The sequence below is a fragment of the Podarcis liolepis genome, assembly GCF_965112155.1.
Source record: "Podarcis liolepis genome assembly, chromosome: 7".
Taxonomy (NCBI): Eukaryota; Metazoa; Chordata; class Lepidosauria; order Squamata; family Lacertidae; genus Podarcis; species Podarcis liolepis.
Window position 1 is genome coordinate 72,688,579 of NC_139561.1, and position 22,119 is coordinate 72,710,697.

The 22,119-nt window shown below is 41.9% G+C and overlaps 1 protein-coding gene across 8 annotated transcripts; it reads left to right on the top strand.

Moving 5' to 3' along the window:
- Nucleotides 1-220: 220 nt before the first annotated feature.
- HNRNPR (heterogeneous nuclear ribonucleoprotein R) lies at nucleotides 221-21,843 on the top strand. Of its 8 annotated transcripts, none has more exons than XM_083512308.1 (12): nucleotides 312-381; nucleotides 7,412-7,561; nucleotides 8,146-8,311; nucleotides 10,279-10,397; nucleotides 10,886-10,993; nucleotides 12,516-12,629; nucleotides 13,838-14,014; nucleotides 15,647-15,782; nucleotides 17,260-17,465; nucleotides 18,278-18,427; nucleotides 20,275-20,396; nucleotides 20,562-21,843. In XM_083512308.1, exons 3-12 carry the CDS (start codon nucleotides 8,155-8,157, stop codon nucleotides 21,169-21,171), a joined length of 1,899 nt encoding a protein of 632 aa, XP_083368434.1. In that variant the 5' UTR covers nucleotides 312-381; nucleotides 7,412-7,561; nucleotides 8,146-8,154; the 3' UTR covers nucleotides 21,172-21,843. The 8 variants fall into 8 exon arrangements, with proteins under 8 accessions (XP_083368435.1, XP_083368429.1, XP_083368428.1 ...); XM_083512304.1 differs by having other exon boundaries at nucleotides 334-381; nucleotides 8,143-8,311; XM_083512305.1 differs by lacking the exon at nucleotides 312-381 and adding an exon at nucleotides 389-420.
- Nucleotides 21,844-22,119: the final 276 nt, after the last annotated feature.

The window sequence follows — 22,119 nt, forward strand, 5'->3', positions numbered from 1 at the left end:
AGAACTACAAAAAGCGGGAACCGTCCGCTCTTTTTTTTAAGCGCTGGATTCCTTCCCTCTCTCCCCCCCCTCCCCCGCCTAACCCTACCGGCGCGCCATGGCTTTCCCAGCCGTGCGGATTGGCCTGGGCTCTCCTCGGGCTCTGATTGGCCGCGGGGGCCCTCCGCCTGCTCCCGCCTCCTGGCGCCGATAGAGTCTCCGGCCTGCCTCTCCGAAACATCTCCCCCGGATTGGACGCCGGGGAGCAGTCCCTGGAAACAGTTCCGGGAAACCCCTCGCGTTGCCGGGGTCGCTCCCGCCGTCCATGAGGGGAGGGAAGAGGAGGAGCGCGCGCCATTTGCAGCCGCTGCCTCCAAGCCGCGCCGCGCAGGTCCCGCTCCGGTGAGTCTGCCCGCCAAGGCCCGCCTGGCCGAGGAACCGGTAACCGGGGGGAAAGAAGGGATGTTGGCGGGGTGGGACAGAGAAGCGCGCGCTCTCGTAGTTGGCGGCGGCGCGCGGGGGGGGGGGGAGGAGAGAGAGATGCCCAGGCCCGCGCTCTCCGAGGCGCCTTTTGTGGCCGCGGCGCGCCTGGCGGGATGCGTCTGGGCGGTGCAGGCCCCGCGCCGTCGACGTGGGGGCGGGGAAGGTAGGCCCGGCTGCGTGCGACCCCCCCCCCTCTAGAGGGGCATCCTCAGCTGAGTGCGGAGGGCCCTGATCCGCCGCATTCCGGGAGAGGGAGAATGGGAAAGGAAGGAGGCCTAACCCCGCTAGCATGACCTGGGATGGGGAGGAAGGAAGGTGTGTGGGTGTTTAAAACCAATGCTGCGATTCCTTTCGGGTTGCCTTTTTGAGCACGTGGCGTGTTTGTAGGGGGTTTCCATTCCTGTAGAAATGGAAATTATTATTATTAGTAGTATTATTCCTGCCTCTCCTCCTCCTCCGGTTTGAATTGCCGCCTTGAATGTTGTGGTCCCTAAGGGGTGTTTGCTTGGAGAGTTGAGGCCGGCGGGCATAATATTTCTCTCGGATAAGCCTTAGGCACCTTGAAATCGGGGAATGAGTCCCATTGGAAGCCGGCAGGGCTTTTTAAAGTTGCGGGCGAAGCTGTAACTCGGGGATCGAGCTGCAGGGCTGCATTCCTGTGCATCGCTGGCCTGCGGGAACACAGCAAGGTTTTCGCTTCCGAGCAAATGTGCCTTGAGTTACTGCCCTTAAAAACAAAAACAAAAAAACAACCCATTTGCCAAATGTTCCCTTTCCTAAGGGGAGCCTGGATTCATCCCCATTTTTTATTTTGGCAAATGGAGCATATCCCTGCCCCGCCCCCAAGTACCATTTGATTTGAAACTTAATCGCAGTGCTTTTTCGTGGCGCTGTCAGAATCAGATTTGGTTGTGGCAAGGGTTCTTTGTTCCTTGTGATAGACAGTGATTAATTGGGAATTCTGATTAGTGAGAATACCATAGGAGCTATTGACAGCTGCTGATACTTGTTTAACTTTGATGGTAGAGGAAATGGGGTGGAATGTTTTAACTGTAACAGTACTACACTTGTGAAGTTACTGTATTTGTAGCACCATCCATGGGACCTGTAGGCTAGCTAAGTTCTTTATGCAGCATGTGCTATTTTCAGGAATTACTTCAATGTTCTGTTTAGGTATATTAGGTATATGGTCCATCCTGAGTGTGTGTGATAATACTTGGTTTACTCTGCCAGGTGACTTGTAATTGTAGGCATATATACCTATTTTACATATGCAGAGACAGTGTAGAGTTTATTGTGAGTTTGTGGTGACATATAGAATCATTTGAGAGCTGTGGCTTTCATTTTTAAGTTCAGAAATAACTGGGTTATTTCTGAAGCTCTCACTGAAATCTTGATGTGAGTTAGAAGGGATTTAAAAACTCCACATACAAAGATTGCAGCTGGGCTGTGTTGTTAGCTTGTAAAAACATAGTAACTTGCTATGGAGTGGGGAAACTTGCTGAATAACTTTTCAGTTACAAAAAAATATACACAAATAATTTTAATGTAGTTTGCTAAACAGTAGTCCGTAATATTTTTGTCATAGCATTTTGTCATACCTATATCCTCTTTCAGAAGTTGTATAAGGGTGTCAGTAGTACTGCAGTGATTTAAGTTATAATTTAGCTTCTATTATAGATCATTATCTGTGGCTACAATCCTGCAACCCTGTACTGACTCACTTTCCTGGGAATAAGCCTCATCAAACTCAATGGGTTTTGCTTCTTTATAGGATTGCACTATACATGTCTCTCATTTCTCAAATTTCAGTAGAGTGTAGTGGGCTACTCTGGTAACAATAAATCTATTTTGCTTATTTGCCTTCTCTTGAAGTAGGATATAAAATTCCAGTGTAAGAACAATGTTGTCTGTTGGTTGGGTGCCTATTTTAATTGATTTTAACTTTTGATCAAACTTACTGTATTAAGATTTTTGCTTGGTATAAAAATAGAAACACTAAAATAGAATAAACCTCACATTACTCTAGTGTAAAAAGTTATTCTATAATCTTAGAATAAGTTTATTTCTTGAGTCATAGTCATGTCAGGAAGCAACTGAGCTGATTAGGGTCACAATTAAGGAAGCAACCTATGGTGAATACAGTGGGACTTGAGTGTAAACAAGCTTAGGATTGTTTTGGATATGCCCTGCATTAGTGTGTCTGTAAGCCCTGTTCCTACACTAGTGCAGTGAACTTGGGCAGCCCAGTTCAACACATAGAACTTTAAAGCTTTGCAGCAGTTCCAAGTGGATAACAGTGTATAGGAGGCATAAAATTAGTTGGCCCTCCTGCATAGGATGCTGGAATTGGGACCCTAACTGGCACTAGTGCAAGGCTATACTTTTGAAACATGAATGATAACTAAATGCATAACACTAATATCCAAAATAAAAAAATTCCTTCCAGTAGCACCTTAAAGACCAACTAAGTTAGTTCTTGGTATGAGCTTTCGTGTGCATGCACACTTCTTCAGATACGTATCTGAAGAAGTGTGCATGCACACGAAAGCTCATACCAAGAACTAACTTAGTTGGTCTTTAAGGTGCTACTGGAAGGAATTTTTTTATTTTGACTATGGCAGACCAACACGGCTACCTATCTACTACTAATATCCAAGTGCAGGGGCCCATAGGATAAGCAGCGCATATACTCCATTCTGCATTTATGAACTTACAACATTCATGGTCAAAACAAGATTCTTTAGTATATCTCATACAGCTGCCCTGTCCTGCTGTCATTCCACAAATATTTGGTCTAACACACTGTAGCAGGTTGCTAGAACATAGAATAGGGTAGCAAATATATCTCACAGAGGCATTACAAAAGCCACAGGTGCATTGACAGAATATCAGCCAAGTACTAGTGCAAAGGAATCTTGCATGGTAAAAGGGTAAAGTACCCCTAGATGGTTGTCCAGTCAAATTTCACTATGAGGTGTAGCACTCACCTCTGCTTTCAGGCCAAGGGAGCTGGTGTTTGTCCGTAGACAGCTTTTCCAGTTCATGTGGCCAGAATGACAAAACTGCTTCTGGTGCAGCATGCATAGAACACCATGACAAGTGCAAGAGTGCATGGAAACGCCGTTTGCCTTTCTGCCGCAGCAGTACCTACTCACACTGATATGCTTTTGAGCTGCCAGGTTGGCAGGAGCTGGGACAAAGCAGCAGGACCTCACCCCACTTTACAACCAAGCCTGGGCTCAGTGATTTAGACCACAGTGCCACCCCTGTCCCTGCTCTTGCATGGAGTGATGACTGGAGCATAAGATGCAGGTTATTTTGCACAGGTGAAAGCAAAAAAGTGGTGTTTGGGAAGGAGCCCGCAAAGGTGGGGCTTTGGTAGCCAGCCATTATTTATGGTCACCTCCAACCCTGGCCCCACCCCCTACCCCTCTGCACAGAGTGTCTATATGTGTGTGCTCCATCTCTGACACTACACAGTGTCATGCAGTGTAAGAGACTGAGCTTGGAATAAGGTTAATAGGTGGGAGGGTCTAACCCTTGATTTCACACTGTGCCTTAGAGGCATTCTGAGTGCCTTTAGCCTGAGTTCCAGACTTGGGGCAGCGGGAGGTAGGGTAAGTCTCTTTATCTTGCTTTGGAAGTTTAGTGACTCGAAAGCGCAATGTGAAGTCAGAGTCTAGGGAAGAGGGGTGGTTGCCATGGTAACTGCGATGAGTGAATCTGTGGACCTCTGAGCATAGCATCAGGCTTTTAGTTATATGCATTGCTGTATTTGCAGCAACCTGTGCTTGGTGGTGGTAGTAGTAATATTAGAGCAGAAGGCTGAGAAGAATAGCCTGGTAAATACCCAGTTTCTGTAATTATTTGTGTAACGAGTTTGTTTAGTTTTTAAGTTTGCCATAGTTTGGTATATTCAGAAGAAAAGAGAATCCTCTTGAACATCTTTATGGAAAGGCAGAACAGAAGCTTGATAAATGTGTGAGGAAAATTCTTAACTAATTGTATTGGATCATAAACTGTGTTATTGAATGTTTTTTATCTGCATTTGTAAATTCAGTGCAAATGAGTCCATTATAGTGAGTTGTGAAGGTAAAACTCAAAAACAATAGTAGTACTGGATCATGTGAATTTGTTGATGGGTTTCGATTGCGCAGTGACTGTTAGTTTATTTTTTGTTCTTCCCATCTTTCTACAGAAGGTCAGGGTGTCTTAACAGCAACTATAAAAAACAAACACGATAAAGCAATTTAAACCATCAGTTGTTTATATGAAGAACTATAATGCCATGTAGTGAAAAATAAACAGTACTGTGCAGTATAGATTTAGGCTCCATACGAACTGTATTCCAAAAGCCTAGACATAAATGTTTTCAGTTTGGTGCCTGAATGTTATCAGCATGGCCGGGGGAGGGGGTACAATCACATTTCCTCCAGAAAGGATTTCCCTGGCCCCAAAAGCTTACTTCATGTCAAAGCTTGTATGCAATTCTTTCACAGCTGCATGCAGAATAGAACAGTAAAATATGGAGACAAATCTTGAGTATTGCTTGTTCTGACATTCTGCTTATACTGTATATAATTTTCATACATGAATTTTTGTTAAGTAATTTGTGTAACAAACTGAACTGTGCTGAAGGTGTCATTTCCTTGGGATTGATACATTGTTGTTTTTTAATAGTTTATTTAATACACTTACCTTCCTTCTCTTGTGACACTTAAAAGTCAGCAAACATAGGATTCCCATGGAGTCTCTCATCTATCCACTGAGCCAACCCAGACTTGTTTAGCTTCATCAAGGTTACTGCTTTGCTAATAAAGCTGTATTAGCATATTTCTAATAATGCTAATAACTAAGTTCTATAAAATATGAACCTCCCCATAAACACTCTAGACTCTGATTCCTTGTGGAATCCACAGCTGTCTGCAGAAAGGCGAAGCTCTGCCCACAAGGGCCAAGTTTCTTTTTCATTGTGCTACCACCTCTGAAGAGAAATTAGAATGGCCTTGAAGTATTTTCTAGGAATTCTATGTACGTAGGGTAACTAAACTTATCTGTAAATATCTTAATCAACCAATCATCTTTTTATCACTAAAACATTGATAGACATGCTTGTTTCTTCTGTATTCTTTTTCAAGCCCTTGAGAGATGCACTGAAGTGCATTGAGAATCTTTATAAATGTCAGCTATATGAACATTCTCTTGGAGGAGAATGCTTTGAAACAATAGTATTTAGAATAAGAAGTAAAGGTGGTGTTATTTTTTGTTTGGGTGCTACATATCCCCATATCCCTCAAGTTGTCTTTGCTTTGGTAGTGTTGGCATTTCATTGTTGGAGATAATCAAGCCCATGTTCCTGTGATCAGGCGAAGGGTCCCATCTGCACTTTCTATTTAAAGCAGTATTATATCACTTTAAACAGTCATGGCTTCCGCCAAAGAATCCTGGGAAGTGTATGTTGTTAAGGATGCTGAGAGTTGTTAATAGACTTCGGTTCCCTTTTAGAGAGCTACAATTCACAGAGTTCTATGGGAAGAGAGGATGACTGGAGTTTGGAGCTCAGTGGGGTCTACTAAATACTCTCAGCACCCTTAATAAACTAGGAGTCTTAGGGTGAAGATGCTGTTTTTAGTGGTCTGATGATGTTTTAAATATACAGTGGACCCTCTGGATACAGATTTAATTTGTTCCGGGGGTCTGTGCACACCCTGAAAAATCCGTAACCAGAGGCACCGCTTCTGCGCATGGGCACAGCATGATAGAGTGCTTCCACGTATGCGCGAGTGGCGAAACCCGGAAAAATACTTCCAGGTTTGCCGCTTTAGCAACCCGAAGATTACATATCCAGAGAGGTACGTAACCTAAGAGTTCACTGTATAGTGCAGATGAGGTATCTAGAAACAATGAATCTCCCAAAGTGGGTTACATTTGTCCCACTAGCCTTTGCTTGGATACAATTTTCACTAGAAAAATGGCTTTGTGTGTGGCAGACCTACTTTTTTCGGTGTTGTGTTCCCCGCAAAGGAAGTAACAGGTGACAAAGCAGAACTGGAATCCATAAAATGCTGCATGTAGTGTGGATGTAACACTTCTAAACATGCTTTCACTTGAGGGAGAAAAATGGACTAACCACTGAGAAATTCTTTGGGGAAAACTTGTAGCATCATAATCCCGTGTTCAGGGTGCAGTATTTGCTAAGAAGCAACTGGTCTTAATTCTTTGTGGGGTTTTGTCTCTTAATGCACCACTGCTGCTTTTCATGTAAGTGCAGAGGTATTAAGGAGCAACCTCAATAAACTAGAGGCCCTGGTTTTGTGGATCACCAAAACAGTTTTGTTCAGCTTGAAAGCATTTTGTTCTTTTGGTCTTAAAGTAGGACATGTGCTCAGAAACATGAAGTAGCAATAATTTCAGGGATTTTGTACAGTCTGTAGTAGAAAGGAGTGTGGTGGCATCTGCTACAAAAATGGAATAGTGTACCAGTTATTCTGCACAAGCTACAGTATGGTCATAGCCCATTAAAGTACTCATTGACCTTGAACTAAAATGTTTTGATGGCAAAACTTTTCTGGAGTGGGACATCTTCTTTTGTCTTGCTTTTGATACATTAATTGTATTGCATGCTTTTAATTGGATGATTATCTTAAAGTTGTATCTAGTATTTGAAGGACTAGTTTTAGTGTTCTGCACTTAAAACGTTTTTTAAAAAATATTTGTTTCATATGTCTTACTGAGTTTTCTGGTGAAATCAAGATTGCTTTGCCTCTCTGCTAATATGGCACTGTCAACCAGCCCTCTTCCTTAAGTAGTTGTTTATATCACCTGTGCTGTCACGCCTGAATATTAAGCACCAGTTTGTAATCAGACACATAAAATAAGTTGGCAAAATACCTCAGTATTTGTTTGAGAAGATAGTGCTACTTTTTTTTTATTCATATCTCTGCAGTCTTCTTATTGACTTTCGCATCAAGTCTTTCTCACTGATATGGAAAATTGAAGGTGCTGCCTTTCGTTTAAACCTTTCATTTAAACTCTAATATCTGGAATAACATGCTGTGCTATGATATGCAGAATTTAATACAAGTTCATCTTGCTGGTATGTGACATGCAATTCGTTTATCGATTGTTCCACTTGTGCAAAACCTAATGTGGCATGTTGTTTTTTATTTTTTTAAAAAAAAGTGTTCTGGCAACTAGTGTACATTAAAGCAGCATGGCTTCTCTTATGTAACAGGATTTGAAGGAAGGTATGGAAATAAGCCAGAAAACTATGGGAAAGATGGAAAGCAAGTATTGACATTTGCATATTGAGCTGCCCTGTAGGCCTCTGTATTAAGCACATTGACTTAAAATCTTTTTGAGACCAGGGTAATAATGGCAGATGTTCATGCATTTCAGTATACTCCCCACCACTAAGATCACAGAAATTAATGCCAAAATCAAAATTAGATCTGATGTACATGAAGTGCTTAAAATTGTGCGCTATTCCATGTACATGTTCCACAGTATTTAGAACTGTACTTATTTAATGTAGGTGAGCTGCATTCTAAAGGCTTTAAATAATAGGTTTAATTCAAGTCACTTGCAGCATGTTTACAAATTAGTTTAGATAAATGCATTGTCCTACAAATTAGTTATTTCTGGCTTTATGTAATATAGCTCCTGAATTTTTTCCAGCAGCATAATAAAATGGCTAATCAGGTGAATGGTAATGCGGTACAGTTAAAAGAAGAGGAAGAACCAATGGATACTTCCAGTGTAACTCACACAGAACACTACAAGACACTGATAGAGGCAGGCCTCCCACAGAAGGTGGCAGAGAGACTTGATGAAATATTTCAGACAGGTATAATATGCATTTCTTGTTTCTGATTGGTTATGAAAGTGAAGGCAAACGATTTTCAAATTTTTAGGTTTTAAAGTTGAAAAAAATTTACTTGTGTTTTGTACTGTGTAGCTTTGAATGTACAGCTGCTTTCACTTCTTTGAGGTCAAATTGGGTTTGACATGTTGACAGTATCTTAGGTCATCAGGGCACTTAACTGTTTCATAGACACAAGTAAAAGTGGACATTCCAGCTTACTGAATTGTAAGTTTCCTCTATAAAATAATCACCAATTTATAGTTACTGTGTTAAACACTTAATATTTTAATAGGTGCTTGGCTTATTGAGGGAAATAGCTTGCTTGCTTGACTTAGGGCTACGTTTGAATTCCAGTCTGTAAGTGAATTTCATGTTTGTCCAGCTCCTAGTGAATATTTCAGTCCATATCAGTAATTACACTGATGTGTTCAGATTAATAATTATTATTTGAATTACGTTTATCTTGCATGGAGCAAGTGGCTTATTGTGTATTCTAAAGAGAGAGAGAGAACACATGTTCTGCTTAGGAAACGCATATTTTTGGGGGTGTGAAATAGAAACTTCCTCTTCCTCTTTAGTATGCGTGTTGTGAATATATTTAGAAATATAAATGGAACTGCTTCATGCCCTTATCTCAAATATTTCAGTGGCAAGATCTGCTTTATCTTTCCCCCCTAAAATACTCTAAACGTTATGCAAGTTTAAGGCAGTTCAAAACAATACCATATCTGTCTTCTTTATGTTGATATTTTGACTCATGTGGCTGATCTGTCTTGAATGACAATCCCAATGAGTGCCTGCCAGATAGCTTTTATTTCCTTAGAGAGACACTTCTCTAAGGCGGTGCTATATGATGATGTACACTTAGTGGCTTGAGTGTAGGTGTCTGAGAAATGCATGTACAGGATTTTAGAATGTGTTGCAACTGAGGTTGTGTCATGGGGAGTTTGACATTTATCTAAACTTGAAAGTGCATTAATGTTAAAACTTTTTACTACCTAGTATTCAACAATATTTGTACAACTATCTTCATGGTTAAACTTTCCCCACTGGTGTCCGTTAGTAGTGTTCGCTACAACTAATTTTATAATTAAACTTGGGGCTGAACTTCATTACTTTTAAAACCTCTGCTGAGTTTTGTCCCAGTACAAAATATGCCTTCCAATATGCAGGTTCAATTCTGAAATGCAGTCTTTGTGCACTGCTATTCTGTGTGATAGAGAAGAAAGATGTTTTCAGTGCTCTTTAAAATCCCGAAGTATTCAAAACACTCTGGATAGTTATTGGAAGTTGGTACAAATATCTCAGCACCTTACCATTTAATACTGATGGAATTAGAAATTTTCTACATTTTTCATAAACTTATATTAACTTTAATGTAAAAGAAAGTACTTTATGCTTCAGAACTGGTCCTACTGTATGTGGGTCTGCACCTGTAAGCTTAATATTAGTGTACTTGATGTACATAACAGGGCTTGAAATAATGTCACTGGCTGGAAAGTTGTGGCAAAACGGTATTTATCTGTAGTAAAAAACATTCATTGTAATCTCCTTTTTATAGAAATGGGGATAATTTTTCACTTTAGTTTTTTTTGAAGGGGAGAAGTTGGTTTTATAGGTTGCTCAGATAGCTGCTGTAGCACAACTGTTGTTAGATTATGTAGTGTTTATGCATCGTTTGTAATGGCTCCATCTTAAAGAAATATCCTAAAAGGGAATGTGAGCCAGAGGTCATTGTTTCAAACCCTGATATGTAGTGTTGCTTTGTGCAGCAGAATATCCATACAGTTTCTGTTTCTGGATATAACTTTTTAGTTTGCCGTAGTTACCTTGATGTACTGAGCTCAAATTACTTCAAATTTAGCAAAATAAAATAGTGTTTTTGAATGAAATTGCCTCTGTATAATTAAATGGGAATCTGTAACTTTTTTCTATTTTTAATTTTTTAGGATTGGTAGCTTATGTTGATCTTGATGAGAGAGCAATAGATGCTCTTAGAGAATTTAACGAAGAAGGAGCCCTCTCTGTATTACAGCAGTTTAAGGAAAGTGACCTGTCGCATGTACAGGTAAGGTAAGAGCTCCTGTGGTGTGAAGAAATAGGTTCACAAATGTAGCATTCTTTCTAACATGACTATAACAAGCACCAACAAAGGTTGTCATACTTTTTTCTGAACTCTTCTGCACTGTGTCTTTATGACAACCTTACCCCTCAAACACTGCATTTAGGCTGGAATCCTATGTTTCCTTAGTGGAAGGAAATCCCATTCAACTCTGTGGGGCTTACTGCTGAGTAGACATGTATAGGGCTGCACTGTTAAAGTCTAGAGTTGCATGCGTGTAAAAAGACTCTCATATTCAGAGTCCTTGGCCTGATGTGGTGTTCAATGGAGTGGTTGTTTGTGTTAAATAAATTGTACAAAGTGATATTTTTTTTTTGAAGCACTCTACTTAGTTCTGTCAAAAGTTGCAGCAGTTGAGTGTTATGCAAGGTTCAATGGCTTCAGGTTTCTTTTTATGCCTTCCTCTTGAATGATGTCATAAATTGTATCTGCAGAACAAAAGTGCATTTTTATGTGGAGTTATGAAGACTTACAGACAGAGAGAGAAACAAGGAAGCAAAGTACAAGAATCAACAAAGGGGCCAGATGAAGCAAAGATTAAGGTAATGTATACATATGCTGAGTGTACAGGGGAACAGATAAAGGTTCTTCTGAACTTCTATGTAGATATTTCAGTATTTAAGTAATTAATTGCATTGTTCTGATGTTGCTTTAAGGACTTGTACTGGAGGAAAGAATTGTATTGAGGGGGGAGGGTTTGTATGACATGAAATAAATAGTTACAATCACGAGTGTTGCAAATGCGTAATAGCAAAAGAGCCCTATCTATATATAGGAGAGAAACGTGCCTCCATTATTATAATTATTATATATTTATTAATTTATACCCCGCCCTTTTCCCTGACAGGGACTCGATGGCCACTTCTTTCCTCAATCACTTTAGCATGTGCAAGCTACCTCTTTCTCCTGGGAGAAAGAGGCAGCCCTCCCCCACCTGTCCATGCAAAGGCGGCAGCAGCTGATGCAGGCGCACGGACGGAGCATTTGTGAGCCTTCCTCAGTTGCCTTAGAATGGGTGGGAGCTGGAGGAGGAAGCGACTTCGCCCTGTTCCTTGCATGGTTGGGTTCCTTCCTCCATGCACCATGCGCTGGAAGAGGTGGCTGCGGGTTTGGAAGAGGCAGAAGCTGTGCACAGTGACACTAATTGTCTCTGTGGCCGGCAACTGCCTTCCTCCTCTCCGCCTTCTTTCCAACATCGTAATATACCACCATATCACAATGTTTAGCTGTCGGTGTATTACAACAATGGCAAGCAGGTATTACCCAGCCCTGGTCATTAATTTCAGTAAGCCTACTCTGAGTAGTACTTAGTTGGATACAACGCCTAGTCTGTGGTCCCAATAAGCAGCAAGAGGAAGAGCACTTCATTTAGCTGGGTGCAGCACCGAGTTGTTCGCGTGGCGACACAAGAATGGTCCTTCTCTGCAGTGGTTCCCCGTCTATGGAATGCTCTCCCCAGGGAAGATCGCCTGGCGCCTTCATTATACACCTTGAGGTGTCAGGCAAAAATGTTCCTTTTTAACCAGGCCTGAGAGCCAGCATGGTGTAGTGGTTAAGAGCAGTAGACTTGTAATCTGGTGAACCGGGTTCACTTCCCTGCTCCTCCACATGCAGTTGTTGGGTGACCTTGGGCTAGTCACACTTCTCTGAAGTCTCTCAGCCTCACTCACCTCACAGAGTGTTTGTTGTGGGGGAAGAAGGGAAAGAAGATTGTTAGCCACTTTGAGACTCCTTCAGGAGCAAGGATATCAAATCCAGACTCTTCTTTGGTTGATCTTATTGACATCCAACACCCTTTTAGAATGTGGCCTTTTTGTGGGGGGTTATTGGGTTACTGCTTTTGGTTTGATTTTATATGTTGTGGTCTTGTTGTGAACTGCCCTGTAGACCTCGGGGTATAGGGTGGTGTATAGGATAGACACATACATAGATAGATAAAATATGCAAGAGGTTCTGTGGATGGGGCTCTTTCTGGTTTGTTTTTCTGTCTTGGTAAAGAATGTGTTGTTGAATGCCACTTGTGCGATGAAAACATCTACTTCTAATTCTTCATCCTTTATTCAGGCTTTGCTAGAGAGGACTGGTTATACTTTGGACGTGACTACAGGCCAGCGGAAGTATGGTGGCCCCCCTCCAGATACGGTCTACTCAGGATCCCAGCCTGGCATCGGCACAGAGGTTTGTATGTACATACTGCTGCACATAAATTGCAGATACATAAAGATTGTCCTTACCTAACAATAGTTGCCTATTTCGTCTAATAAGACTTAAAAACTAATTATTTAGTTTTAGCTATAATGAAAATAATTGTTAAGCTGAGTTTTCCAACCAAATTTTGACAGGAAACACTTTGAAAGCCTGTCTTTTAACTGCAGTAATATTCAGAGCTGTTGTTCATTTGGCTAACTTGTGGCCCTCCAGGTGTAATAGAAAACAGTGGTTTACTCACTGCAGCTTTGAGCTACGGTAAGCGATGAGCTCACATACTCTTCATCGCACCCCCCTGCAAATAGGAGATTGAAACTTCTGCTTTCATTTTTAAACTAGCCTTGGTGCCCCATGACAGCCCAACTTGGAACTGTGGTTTGTTTAAACTAGGGTTAGTGACAGCAAGTCAGGATCAAATTAGGTTTCAAATCCTGATTTGTTCACAAAGCAGGTGGGGAACAAAAGCGGTCATTTGCCTCTCTTTTTCCAGCCCATAGGACTCTCCCCAGGCCACACCTCTCCCTGACTGTGTTCCATGCCCTCCCAAGTGTTTTTGCCTAGCTGGAATGAGTCCTTGAACTATGATAATTCCTCTTGTTTCCCTGGATGGGAATGGAGAAATGTGTGTGTAGAAACCTCTGACTTTTACCTGACTGGAATGTAGTCTATTGTGAAGGTAAGAGTCCCATCAGTTGGACTGCCCCTATTGGCTCCTGGCCTCACCCACTTGAAAAGGTTGCTCAGAAAGGAATGTGACCCTCTGACTGAAAATGGTTCCCACTGCTGGGTTAAATGACCAGAGTTCCACAAATTCGCCATCACAGGGAACTGCGGCTAGTTTAAAATTGAAAACAGAAGCTTTTGCTGTCCATTTGGGTGGGAAGGAGGGGAAGTGCATAAGCCCAAGGTTGTGTGGTGGGAAACCATTGTTCCCTGTTACATCTGAACTGAGCCAGTATTTGTGTTGTGTGCAGTGATTAAAGAAAGGGTATTCCTAAAGTAGCTCTAGGTAGTGGCCCATGTGCTTAGAGCGAGAGCTTCTCTGTTCTGAGTGTTTGAAAAGATCAACCATTTTGAAATATCACCTTACACAAATCTATTGTTTTTATTAAATGAATTAAGAATTTTTTAAAAAATGTCATTTTCTAACAAACAAAATATTTTTTCCCCCTCGTCAGGTTTTTGTTGGTAAAATTCCTAGGGATTTGTATGAAGATGAATTGGTACCACTATTCGAGAAGGCAGGCCCAATTTGGGACCTGCGGCTCATGATGGATCCCCTCTCTGGCCAGAACAGAGGCTACGCTTTCATCACTTTCTGTAGTAAAGATGCAGCACAAGAAGCAGTTAAATTGGTAAGTGTTATGCCATGCTATATATGTTGGAGGATGGAATGACTTTGCTGTGGTCACATCCTGTAACTCATGGATACTTTCTTTGCAAGTGAGCTCCCATAGTATTCTAGATCACTCAGTAATGAGCTATAAATTAGCAGTTAACTAGTTATAAACAACTAGTCATTAATTGCTGCTACTTAAGGCACTTCTCAATTTAACCATGCCATTTGATGTTAATAAGGAAAATTGCAGGATGAATCTGACTTGAGTTCTCCTTTTGGACCTTGGACATAGAGTTATTATTGAGAACTCCTTGATAGCTGTTTTTCAGCCCAGGTAAATTTTAGTTGAAAACATGAAATAGCAAGGCATCTGCAAAGGCTTGGTTAACATTTTTTGAATTATTTGCAGTTGTAGGTAAGGATGGTTGGTTCCTCACTGAAGCTCCTAAAGTTTGATAGAAAAGGGACAAAATGATGGATAAAACTGGCTAAAAAGGGGCAAGGGAAAATTAACTGATAGTTTTCTGAGTACAGAGAAGTTTTCCAAGTACAGAGAAGGGTCCCCAAGGATCTGTAATTGATCTGTAATTGATGGTATTTATCTTTCATAAATTAACTGGAGGCACAGTTAATTGGTGAGTTAGCTAAGTGTGCAGATAATAGCAAATTAGGATTTAACCAATCGGGCACTAACACAATCCTAAACTAGTCTACTCAGAAGTAAGTTCCTTTGAGTTCAGTAGGACTTTACTCTCAGTTGGACCTACTCTCAAGTAAGTACCAATTGGATTGTTCCATAAAAAGCTCTCTTCAAACAGAGCAGAAGCTGAAATGCTATGCAAGAGCATCTTGAGTGATGTACTGAGTGGGTAAATGGGAATACTAACTTCGCTGATACACTAATGGATTGTAAATTGTTGGTAACAGCTTAAAAAAACCCTCCTTAAGGAGAAAGCTTACTGAAAATGTTAGTGTGTATAAGCAGCGATAAAGGAAAATTCACACTTGGGAAATGGATTGAAAATAAAGTGGAAGTATAATAGTGATGACTTTATATAAGTTCTGGGGTGTTCACTGTCATAAAAATTTCCTGAGTCCAGGCTGCTTGATCTGAAAAAGGATGTTTTATTGATAGTGAAGTAACAGTAGATGATGTGCTTAGGAATGGAGCATCTTCCTTTTGAAGATAGCCTTCAGAGCTACATTACAGTGAATTGTACTAATGTACACAGTTCTTTAATAGAGACATTTATGAACAACAATGACCATGATAGCTAAGAATCTAACCTCCATGTTCAGAATCAGTGTACCCCTGAGTACCAGGTACTGGGATGAAACAGGAGATTTGTGCATGTGAGCTTCTCAGACATCTAGCCTGACGTTTGTGAGGCTAGATTTAGCATTCTAAACCTGAGAAGTCTCCTTAGACAGTGTATTTTGAGCTGGCAAACACCTATTATTGGGAAATGAGCTAGATTACTGGAAACCTTAAATCTTTCCCAAGTGGGATGCAGGTATGAAGCTTTTTTTGTAGTAGATAGCATTTTATTTAGAGATCTTCCCCATTGGAGCAGGTGGAGAGTTTGTTGATCTGTGTACCATTAAATTGGAACTTTAAGATGAGTGTTCAGCTTAACGTTCTTTTCAGTGTGACAACTATGAAATCCGTCCTGGTAAACACCTTGGCGTATGCATCTCTGTGGCAAACAACAGGCTGTTTGTTGGATCAATTCCAAAAAACAAGACCAAGGAAAACATACTAGAAGAGTTCAGCAAAGTTACAGGTAAGGAGTTGAGCATATGACGTGTTGTAAGGCATTAACATTTCACTCATGAAACAAGCAGACTAGTGTTGATAATAAACATGCCTGTTAAGACTCTGAATATATTTAGTACAGTTATATCCTCTATCTTTCAGAATATAAACCCTTCTAAGGCACCACTTAAAATGCACACACCAAACAATATTAACCTATGAAACACCACCCAGTTCCTTTTCATAGGGCCTGAATGGTATCCAGCTTGAAGTGGCTGTGCAGTTAATTTGCATTTTACTTGAACTTCCAGCAGACATTTTGTAGGAGTCGCAGGCACTCATTTGGACTTGGGAATTTCAGGGTGTTTGAAGTCTAATGAAAATTAAGCTCTTTGAGAGGGTTGCAGGCTGGTCTTGATTCTCTCTCTCTTAACCCTAGGACCACTGGTACTTATTTAAAACAAGTTTGCTTCCCTCCTCCTTTCCTCTTCCATTGGCTTAAAATAACTGGGAAGGGAAAAGGTGGCATGGGGAGAATCTATACATTTGGGTACCAATGCTTTCCCACTTAGAGGAAGTGATGTGCTGTACCAGGTGCTTCTTTGCCTCCCTGTAATGGCCCAGAAGTGGTTTTGATGAGGTGGGGAAGCTTCCAAGTATCAGAAGAGGGGTGAGAGTGTGCAAGGAGTGGGGTGGTACGATATTGAACAGCCAAGTTCAAATCCAGTCAGAACTGGTGATCCCTTGAATGCATGTTGAGGTCATCTATGGTAAAAATGAGTCTCCCAGTGGCAGCAAAATGAGAATGTCAGTACCATTTGCAGGGCTGTCTTAAGCATATGCGATGCCGGGATGCAAAGATCTGCCTGGCACTCCCACCCCCACCCCCAGGTTGCCCAGTCCCAGGCGTGCAGGAGAGCGGAGCCAGCCGGCCACCTCAGCGTCTCACTGGCTTGGTCGCCCCCCAAACTTGTGGTTCAGAGCCGCTGCAGCAGAAGAGCCAGCTGTGGCACTCTGACCGATGGGCGGGCTCTTCCCCAGACTCAACTCTTGGGCCCCAGACTCTCATCCGGGCGCCCCTGAGAGCCCGGCTGCCCCACACCCCTAGCGCCTATGGGTAAGTCGGCCCTGACCATTTGGAGCGCTGCCATTTCATTGGAGGAATCTCCCTCCACCCAGGTGGTGTTAGATTTGGTAGGTGGTGTCACCTTTATGATGCAGACCTCGCAACCTGGGAGGCCAGATAAAAGAAGAGGAATGGCAGTCCTGGATCAGATTTTGAGTGCTGGGCAAAGAAACATTACTTCTACCATCTCGTGCTAGAAGTAAGTTTGATGGAGCCAGTGCCTAGAGAAGGGAGAACTTTATTGTGTGTGTATTCTGGTACTGCATCATTTGAGTGTGCTGAAGACTTGATCTGCTTATGCTGAAGCTTCTGTATTCCAGTTCGCATTTCAAGCTAGAAATAGGCTTCTGTGTTACATCCGGGTGTCTTGTTCTTACAGAGGGTTTAGTGGATGTAATCTTGTATCACCAACCTGATGATAAAAAGAAGAATCGGGGATTCTGCTTCCTGGAATACGAGGATCACAAATCAGCCGCTCAAGCTCGGCGTCGGCTGATGAGTGGGAAAGTAAAAGTCTGGGGAAACGTCGTTACTGTGGAATGGGCTGACCCTGTAGAGGAACCAGATCCAGAAGTCATGGCAAAGGTAATAGAGCAAAGGCTGTACTGCTGAAGTGATTAACCCCAGATTGGGACACAGATCCCATCCCCCAAGATCTCAGAAATTTGGGGGGGGGGGGCAAAGGAAAACGAATTAAAAGAAGACACTATGCTTGGGTGACCCCAGCACCCTGATGGGGACACAAATTGCCTTCTCCCCAGTCATCGGATCAATCATTTGATGAGCCCAGAGGGGCCAATAACACCCCCCAAGCTGATTGGCATGCAGCAACTGAGGTGTGGGGGACCACACCCACCACTGACCTGGACACCCCAGAGGGTTTGGCCAAGAATGAACATGCAGCCCTTTGAGCCAAAAGTAGTTTGCCATTACAGTAGGGTGGCCATGTCTGCGATGATACTTTGCCTTTTCCCCTCCCTGGGGAGTAAGAATGACTGAAGTATACAATTCCAGGTACATCCATGCTTTTCCTCAACCTGGCAGTAGGGTTAATGTACTGATGCTGGTCAATGCCATCTGTTCCCTGGGAATCTGTTACAAAAAATAAGCAACATGGAAGTGTGCCTGTATCTCTTAAATGAAATCTTGAAAGTAAAAGTTGATGGAGGCCTAATCATTTCTCCAAAAGCCAACACTGAAACATGCTGTCAGTGGTCCGTGTTTTTAGTTGCTGTTTCAGTTTTAGTGATAAAATTAATGCCTCTTGTGATACAGAGATAAAGCCATCTTTTCCTGGATGGTTATTTAGTGCACTCTTGCATCTGAGCAAGCATGTATTGTAAGAGTTACTGGAGTTCTGAAGCTGATGTCAAAATCCCACCCCCCTTTTTTAACAGGTGAAAGTTTTATTTGTGAGAAACTTGGCCACTACAGTGACGGAAGAAATACTGGAGAAATCCTTTTCAGAGTTTGGAAAGCTGGAAAGAGTGAAGAAATTAAAAGACTATGCTTTTGTTCATTTTGAAGATAGGGGGGCAGCGGTCAAGGTAGGTATGCACAATTTCATTATCTAGGCCAGTGGGTGGGGAACAGTCCCTGATTATGCCTGGCAAGAATCCTATTTCGGCCTGTGAGGTTGTTTCCCCCAAGCCACGCCCACCAGCCCAACACATGAGGTCATATATAACGTTAAGTGCACTGTAGATGAAAACAAAGCTCCCAGCCAAAACTGGCGTTTGCTGTTCCTTTCCCTGTGCAGCTTGATTTCAAACTGCACGGGCAAAGGAAAACTCTTCATCTGATGTCGTGGTGATACATACAGACCTACATTATTCAGCAAGATGGTAGCTGCAATCAGCTTTTGCAGTCAGCCTCTACCTGACTTCTCCCTCCCGCTACAGCCTGTGCCCCACATCTCATGCCTTTCTTGAGCTTCTTTCCTAACCTCCAGGGCATACTGCAGACTCTATGGCAGGAACGCATGCAAGCATGGTATTGGATGCAATCCAATGTATATGCTTTGAACCCCCTAAAAATGCTCTATAAATGCTGAATATTGTAACTGGTTCATCTAGTCTGATACTTTCCATTAAAATCTTCTTGCTCTCCCTCACCCCCAGTACATTGGAAAGGTTTTACCAGTGCATTATTCACATTGCATATGTTAAATAGCATATGCTGCCTTGTACAGTGGTACCTCTGGTTACATACGCTTCAAGTTACATACGCTTCAGGTTACAGACTCCGCTAACCCAGAAATATTACCTCGGCTTAAGAACTTTGCTTCAGGATGAGAACAGAAATCGTGCTCCGGCGGCGCGGCAGCAGCAGGAGGCCCCATTAGCTAAAGTGGTGCTTTAGGTTAAGAACAGTTTCAGGTTAAGAACGGACCTCTGGAACAAATTAAGTACTTAACCCGAGGTACCACTGTATTAACAAAGTTCTAGGGGAAAATAATCTCCCCCCCCCAAGACCCCCAACTTTTCCTTCCGCTTTACCTACAGTGGTACCTTGGTTCTCAGACTTAATCCATTCAGGAAGTCTGTTCTAAAACCAAGGCATGCTTTCCCATAGAATGTATTGCAAAATGGATCAATCTGTTCCAGACTTTTAAAAACAACCCGTAAAACATCAAATTAACATGATTTTTACTATCTAATGAGACCATTAAAATGAAAGTAATAAAGAATTTACTGCAGTCACACAATCAATCAATCAATCAATCAATCAACCAACCAACCAACCAATCAATCAGTAGCTGAACTGGGTTCCACACAGTCACAAAATCAAAGAGCCACAAAAACAAAAATGCAAAATAAAGAGCAAAAACTGACAGACCTCAGCGTAACACTCAGAGCGGAAGTGTGGCACTCAAAACGGAGCATGTTTGACTTCTGAAATAAGTTCGCAAACCAGAACACTTACTTCCGAGTTTGCAGTGTTTGGGTTCCAAGTTGTTTGAGTACCAAGGTGTTTGAGAACCAAGGTACCACTGTATTTGCTTTCCAGTCTTCTCCATCTTTAAAAGCAGCTCAAGCAAGAAAAAGTGTTTCTCACTGTGAAGCACTAATGGAGACTGTCTTGTCTTCCTTCCAGAAAGGGTGATCAGCCTTCAGTCCAATGCCCTGCTTTAAAACAAAGAGCTAATAGTAGCTCTTCATTGTTACAGAAGTCTCTCCTACACCAGAGTAGGCACACAAGTGTTCTGTGCTTGTTTCAGGCAAATTTAAAGCGATTCGCTTCCTAAAACATTCAGTATGTAAATATGCATAGTGTTGAAATGAAATTACTGTGGACGTGAGAATATCAGGACTTAGAAGAGTGGAAAGGTGGGAAATCCTGAAGGATTCTTCTCTGTAGAATGGAATTTAAACTTCTTTCCCCTTCCAAACAGGCCATGAACGAAATGAATGGAAAAGAGATAGAGGGGGAAGAAATTGAAATAGTATTAGCTAAGCCTCCAGATAAGAAAAGGAAAGAACGCCAGGCTGCCAGACAAGCCTCCAGAAGTACTGCGTGAGTGTTAACTTCATTAACTGTACCGTAGCTCAAAGATGGGAGTTTCTGTCTGATAGCAACATAATAAAAATCTACTTTAATCTGGCATGCTGAACTCCGCTTGAACTTTTAAATTGAGAAAGCAGCATGAACTAATGCTAATGCTTTTTTCCTGCTCACTAGGTACGAAGATTATTATTACTATCCTCCACCTCGTATGCCACCTCCAATTAGAGGCCGAGGGCGTGGAGGGAGAGGCGGCTATGGCTATCCCCCAGATTACTATGGCTATGAAGATTATTATGATGATTACTATGGCTATGACTATCATGACTACCGTGGTGGCTATGAAGATCCTTACTACGGCTATGATGATGGCTATGCTATAAGAGGAAGAGGAGGAGGAAGGGGTGGGCGAGGCGCACCTCCACCACCTAGGGGGCGGGGAGCACCACCACCAAGAGGTAGAGCTGGCTATTCCCAGAGGGGGGCACCAATGGGACCACCAAGAGGAGCCAGGGGTGGGAGAGGGGGTCCTGCCCAGCAGCAGAGAGGACGTGGTGCTCGTGGAGCCAGGGGCAACCGTGGGGGCAACGTGGGAGGCAAGAGAAAGGCTGATGGGTACAACCAACCGGATTCCAAGCGCCGCCAGACCAACAACCAGCAGAACTGGGGCTCCCAACCCATCGCTCAGCAGCCGCTTCAGCAAGGTGGTGACTATGCCGGTAACTATGGTTACAATAATGACAACCAGGAATTTTATCAGGATACGTATGGGCAACAGTGGAAGTAAGACAAATAAGGAGGGCGTGGGAATATTGGAAAGATAGAATTTGGCTATAGCTCTACATCCTTCCAAAAATTAATGTTTCATCCTTCAGTAGTGATTGGCTGCCATTTGTATTGGGCTGAAGAATCACTCTCTTGTGTATATACTCAAGTCTTTTATTATTTTTTTCTTTTCTCATAAATGCACTTGGACATTACTGAGCTTGCAGAATTCCCAAACACAGTTTTGGGAGACAGTGCTTTTTATCGTTTTAGGCTTCATTTTAGCAGTTTATCAGCAGGATGGGCGACACTGTTAAATCATGATTTTGCAGACCTTCTGTTTTTGGACAGTTTCATTTTTTCCTTTTTCTTTTTTGGATTTGGGATAGACTACATAGGCATATGCTGTACATAAAGTAAAGCTAGTACTTTGTCTCCGTAGTTTTAAGAAATTAAAACAAAATTAAGTTTTCTTGTATTGAAAATAACATGACTGTATGTTTTGCATTCCTAGAAGTAGGTTAACTGTGTTTTTAAATTGTTATAACTTCACACCTTTTTGAAAATCTGCCCTACAAAATTTGTTTGGCCTAAACGTCAAATCCGTGGCAATTTGTTCCTTGATGTGATTGTATTTCCAATTTCTTCTTGTTCATGTAAGATTTCAATAAAACTCAAAAATCTATTCAAAACATTACCTATTTCAAATTCAATTGTGTCCTAAAACATTTTATTGGTAATTCTTGCAAGAAACATCTTTTTTTAGATATAAAAAAAACTGCCTATGTGAGTGATCAAATTCATGCAAATTTCTTGCAATTTCCAACATCTGGCACTTGTGGCATATGAGTCAGAGCTAGGTCTAATCGTAGCATCAAATTGAAATTTCATAATTGTTAATCTAATCTAGTTGCATTTAACTTTCAATTGGTTGCTTTTTTAACAGCTTCAAGTACATTTGTAAACTTGT

Bases quoted from the DNA above. Each gene is read 5' to 3' on its own strand.
- HNRNPR (XM_083512303.1), top strand. From the start codon at position 8,155: ATGGCTAATCAGGTGAATGGTAATGCGGTACAGTTAAAAGAAGAGGAA. The intron at 8,312-10,278 runs GTATAATATGCA...TTAATTTTTTAG, and splicing joins TGATGAAATATTTCAGACAG to GATTGGTAGCTTATGTTGAT. The intron at 14,015-15,646 runs GTAAGTGTTATG...CGTTCTTTTCAG, and splicing joins CACAAGAAGCAGTTAAATTG to TGTGACAACTATGAAATCCG.